The sequence below is a fragment of the Otolemur garnettii genome, unplaced genomic scaffold, assembly GCF_000181295.1.
Source record: "Otolemur garnettii isolate 467f Iridium unplaced genomic scaffold, OtoGar3 scaffold00217, whole genome shotgun sequence".
Lineage (NCBI taxonomy): Eukaryota > Metazoa > Chordata > Mammalia > Primates > Galagidae > Otolemur > Otolemur garnettii.
Window position 1 is genome coordinate 1,977,334 of NW_003852612.1, and position 5,366 is coordinate 1,982,699.

Here is a 5,366-nt window from a genome sequence, read left to right on the forward strand (position 1 = left end):
ATGCCCGTGAACCTTCTCTTCCAGGCACTGCCCAAGCTGCCGGTGCCCCCCCTGCAGCAGACCCTGGCCACTTACCTGCAGTGCATGCAGCACCTGGTCCCTGAGGAGCAGTTTCAGAAGACTCAAGCCATTGTGCAGAGGTTTGGGTCCCCTGGAAGCCTCGGTGAGACCCTGCAAAAAAAACTCTTGGAGCGGCAGGAGAAGACAGCCAACTGGGTAAGAGGTCTCGGGGGAGGCAAAACACCCGGGGAGGGGGCAGAGGGCAGACCTGGAGATGGACAGAAGGATTTAAGCAAGGGACAGACGGGGACAAATATAGGCCAGATGGGGCAAAGGGGACAGGAATGGGGGAGTGATGGGAACAGACAAGCGACATGGATTGGCATACAGCCAGGGGCCAGGGTAAGGGCCAGGCAGAGAAGGGATGGGGGAGAGATGAGGACAGAGAAGAAGGCAGGGAAGCAGAGAGGGTGACAGGCATGAGAGAGACATGCATAAGGATGGGCGGGGGCCTGGGGTGGGAGTGCCAAGCCACCAGGATGAGAAACCAGGATGGAAGAAGGGAGCTAGTGCAGGGCAAAGATGAAAGACAATTGAGTGGCCTGGGGCACACCGAGCCCTAGAGTATAACTGGAGCTCAGTGTATGTTGTGGAATGAATGAATGAATGAAGTGAATGCGCCAATGAAGTGTCCTGATTTTCTCTCGGGGCTGCCAGGATGGGTCCAGTGTCCCCCAAAGGACACAGGGGAATGTCAAGATGTGCCTCTACTTCCCCCACCCCTGGCAGGTGTCTGAGTACTGGCTGAATGACATGTATCTCACCAACCGCCTGGCCCTGCCTGTCAATTCCAGCCCAGCTGTGATCTTTGCTCGGCAGCACTTCCAAGATACCAACGACCAGCTAAGGTGAGGGCATGGTGTTCCTGGCTCCCAGTTTGGGGACCTATCCAAAGCAGGGGGCCTGGCTTTAGTGCCAGCGAGGAAAGGCCAAAGCTCGTGCCTTCGCTGAGCAAGACAGTGACCTCCAGACCATCAGACCAGACCATCAGGAGGGAGGTCAGGTGTGGCTGCACTCCAGCCACAAACACGTGGTCTGCCTCAGAATATATTTATTTGCTATGGGGTGGCTGAATGACCACTAATTAGAGGTCATGGACCTCAGATGTCCCCACGGCAGTTGCACTCTGGCTGAGGCCCTGGAAGGAGGTGTGTGTCCTCCGACTGGTCGGTACTTGTTGCTGAGAAGCACTGCCCTAGGCTGTCTAAGCTTCTCTGCTGCCCTCCAGAGCCCCCAGCTCTACAGAGAGGCCCCAGAGGGGTGGAAACGATTCCTCCCTGCCAGCCGCCAGAGCCTGTGCCATCTGCTGCAATTTCAGAGCTCACTGAGCCGCTGGAAGGGCCTCTGGACCTACTGATGACGATGGAGGAGATGGGGGAAGAATCTCCCTGCTGGAGGGCCTCAGAATCTCTGGTCTCAAGACCTGAATGGGGCAAATGGTAGGGACAGTTCAGGGGGAGGGGTGATCCAAAGTGGCATGAGGAGAAAGGCAGCGCCTACCTCTCCTCTGGGCAGGATGCAGCCACACTGGGAAGGCCTCTGCCTCCCCCTGCCTCCCTAAGACCAGCTTGACTGGCCTGGGGGCAGGCCAGCCCCCTCCCCCTGCAGCTGGGGCCTCCCGTGGGCAGAAAGAAGGTATGATGGATGACTGCTGAGAGCAGTCATCAAAATTGCATCTGAGGGGCTATTTTACTCCTGATGCAATTAAGCCAGGCCTCATCAGCCATGGACAGTTAAGATGACACGGTCCCATGGCACAGTTCTCTGGCATCTTTTCCCCAACCCTCGCTTTCCTTTTCATTAACACTAAGGGGAACAAATTACTGGCTTTTCCCAGGAGACCACATTTTTCAGAACTCCCCCTGGCCCTGCCCAGCTCCTGGACTAACCCTGACCAGGAAGAGCTCCATCCCTCCCCATCTAGCCTTTCCTGCCTGCTCAGTGCCCTCTTGGTCTCCCACTTCCTCTCTTCCTCTTCCCCAAGGTGACCCCAGTTTCCTCTCTCCCCTAGAGCTGCTCCACCCCAAGTTTTCGCCAAAGGACCATTTTAAATGCAAGGCCCGTGATGGATTTAGGAACCATGTCATTTCTGACTAGTGCCCCATTTGGCATATGGTGGGATAAGCAGAGACTTTGTAGGGGGGGAGCCTGGGCCCAGGGAAGAGAGGGTTAGGCCTCACTTGTCTCTGCAGGTTTGCAGCCAGCCTCATCTCTGGTGTGCTCAGCTACAAGGCCCTGCTGGACAGGTAGGACTGGGCCCAGCCGGGGAAGGGTAATGCCCTGTTCAAGCACAGTCTGCCTTTGTGTCTGTCTCCCTCCCACACCAGACAGGGAGCTCTTTCCCTGATCTGTGCTCCTGGCTCCAGTCACAGAGCAGGTGTCTTCCCGCCACCTCCCCCAGCATCAGGCACTGAAGGACTGACCATTAACTGTTCCTTTTTGTGGGGTAACCGCCATCCTTCCTCAATCTTTTCAAAATGCCCCCCGACACCACACTTCACGTGCACATACGTGGTGTGAATTAGTTTGAAGCTCAAGAGCACATCAGAAGATGGGGGAGGAAGAGTTCCCAGAATAAGATGATGGTGAGTTCTGCTTTGCCCCATGGTAGAACGGTTTCTCCATGCCGACCCTCTGTTTCCTCAATCCCACCAAGGTCAGTGGACATGAAGGTGAACGCAGAAAGTGTTCTGACAGATGGACAGAGCTGTTCAAGCAGCATGGACTCACTTTTATTTCTGGAGGAAAGCCCCAGGGTGCTGGGGGTATCCAGGAGAGGGAGAGGGTCTGTGGGATCCAGATTCCCCAAGGTACAGACTACAAGGACATCAGATTCTGGAACAAGAGAAGAGCCCAAAGCACTGTCCCTCATACAGATAGAAGCTGAAGCTCAGAGAGGTTAAGTAACTTGTCCTTGGTCACACAGCTGAGAGGTAACAGAACAAGAAAGGCACAGGAGGGGAACTTCACTCTGTCTAACTTGATCCAACTCAGTCTTTACCCAACCTTGGGGCAGAAACTCAGACCTACAGTCCTTCCAGGATAGGGCTATTCCCACTGGAAAGAAGTGGGTGGGGCTTTGAGACCCAATGGGCAGAGCAGCTCAGGGCTTGGGTCCTGGGACCAGCATACCTGAATTCAGACCCCCACAATACTTGATGTGTTGATCTTGGACAATGGCATTCCCTCTGTCAATAATAGCTGCTGTGGGGCTGCTGTGCCTGACCTATGGGATGATCCCTGCAAGCTCTGACCCCTGGCCAGGCCCATAGCAGACCCTCCAGCACCTTTCTGTGCTAGACACTCCTGGCCACTGCCTGCTTGCTCCTCTCAAAATGCCACAGTCATGATCACTGTACCATTCTTGTGCTGGAGGTCCAGACCTGGGAGCTGCTGTCTCCTTGTATGTGTCTTTGTCTGTCTCCTACCAGAACTCACCTGTCCAGTTCACAGCCCCGTCTCTGCATTCAAAGACCTCCCCCACCTTACCATTAGCCCAACCAGACGGTGGAGGAGGCAGGGTAGGGGCCCTGTCCTCTGGGCCTGGGGACATGTGCCCATCCATCGCTGAGAGTCTTCATCCCAGACTCTCACGAGTGTGTGCTGCACGCTTGCATGGGCACCTGTGCATATCCACAGGAAGGTCCCATGTCCTATGATTATAAATAACTTAAGGCTGGAACATTTGAACCTTTAATCTGCTCATTCACTTATTTATTTTGCAACCTACTGATGCTGGAAAGATGAAAAGAAATAAGGCCTCATCTCTGCCCTGAAAAGATTCCCAGACTATTGGATAAGACAGACACATAAACAGACACAAGAAAGGCACAGGCGGTGAACGTCACTCTGTCCAACTTGATCCAACTCAGTCTTTATCCAACCTTGGGGCAGAGACTCAGACCCACAGTCCCTCCCCTGAGCCCTACACCCGATCATCTAACCCCCAGACATCCTCTCTGGGGTGGCTCTGGTCACTACAGACAAGTCCAGCAGAGCCTTGCAGGTCCCTCCTGGGCCTGCCTTGTCTCCCCTTGTGGTGCCCTCTGAGTGACAGCAGCGCACCTCAGCCGGTGAGTCAAGGAACCTAGGTTTCCTTCAGCTCCTTTCTATGTCACACCTTCATCTAATCCAGTGCTAAGTGTGACCACTCTCCTCCAGAACATGTCCCTGACCCCCTCCTCCCTTCCTCCCCTCATGGCCCAAGTCACTTTCCATCTCAGCTGCAGCCTGCTTCCTTGTTCTTCCTGTGACCCCCTTTGGTCTATTCTTCACATATAACCATTTAAAAAGCAAAACATTAACCAAATCATGCTCCTGCACACTAAAGCCTTCAAGGGCTTCCACTGCACCAAGAATAAAATGACAGCTCCTTGCCACTCCACTGCAGCCTGCAGGATCTGCCCTGCCCAGCTCAGCTCTCTGGCCTTCCCTTCCCTCGGCTTCAACCCCACTGGCTTCCTTCCATTCTGCCTTCAATCAGCGCTTCTCAAACTATCTCTAGGGAAGGACCAGGTTTTGCTGTTTCTTTTTTCAATTTTATAAACTTTTACAAAACATAACAAAAAATTACTAGAAAAATGGCACAAAGACAGAAAATACAAGACCACATTTTTATTAGATTCAACAGACTTAAAATTACTTCACACTGCTGCAGACGTTTCTGGATGCAGCACTCACCCTGTCACGGGTCATCATGACAGTTCAATGTGATGCCCACATTCGAACAGCAGTGTTGTGAGACACTCCACCTTGCTCTCTTCTGTGTTGGTCTCACACCCTTAGGGCCCAGCTCAATCTATCAGATCTCAGTGAGACTGCTCCTGCAACCTCCTCCCACCCCTGTCTCACCACCTGAAAGTCTCCTGTTCCATCAGTTTGTTGTTCATGATCTACTTCTTATACATCCCAGAACCTGTACCCCAGAGCAAGAAATACATGTCTTGTATTGTATCCCCAGACCCCAGAATAGTGCCAGGCACAGAGGAAAGAGAGGCCCAGCAAATATTTATTGGCTGAAAGGGTGGAAAGATGGATGGATGGGGGATGTATGGTGTGGATGGATGCTGGATAGCTGGATGGTGGGTGGTGAATGGTGGTTGGATGGATGCATGGATGGTGGATAGATGGGTGAATAGTTGCATGAATAGATAGATGGCTGGCTGGCTGGCTGGATGCACGGTGAATGGCTGGCTGGCTGGCTGGCTGGATGAATGGATGGTTGGATGGTGGATGGATGAGTGGAAGGTGGATGGATGGATAGATGGTAGATGGATAGAAGATGGATGGATGAATACTGGATGGAT

At 53.2% G+C, this 5,366-nt stretch overlaps 1 protein-coding gene across 1 annotated transcript in view; it reads left to right on the top strand.

Moving 5' to 3' along the window:
- The window catches only part of CHAT (choline O-acetyltransferase), a 56,305-nt gene that overhangs the window by 5,954 nt on the left and 44,985 nt on the right, over positions 1–5,366 (top strand). Inside the window, exons 3-5 of the mRNA XM_003801661.2 lie at positions 25–216; positions 790–908; positions 2,253–2,306. Coding sequence (XP_003801709.1) covers positions 25–216; positions 790–908; positions 2,253–2,306 — 365 coding nt within the window. The remainder of the gene's footprint in view (positions 1–24; positions 217–789; positions 909–2,252; positions 2,307–5,366) is intronic.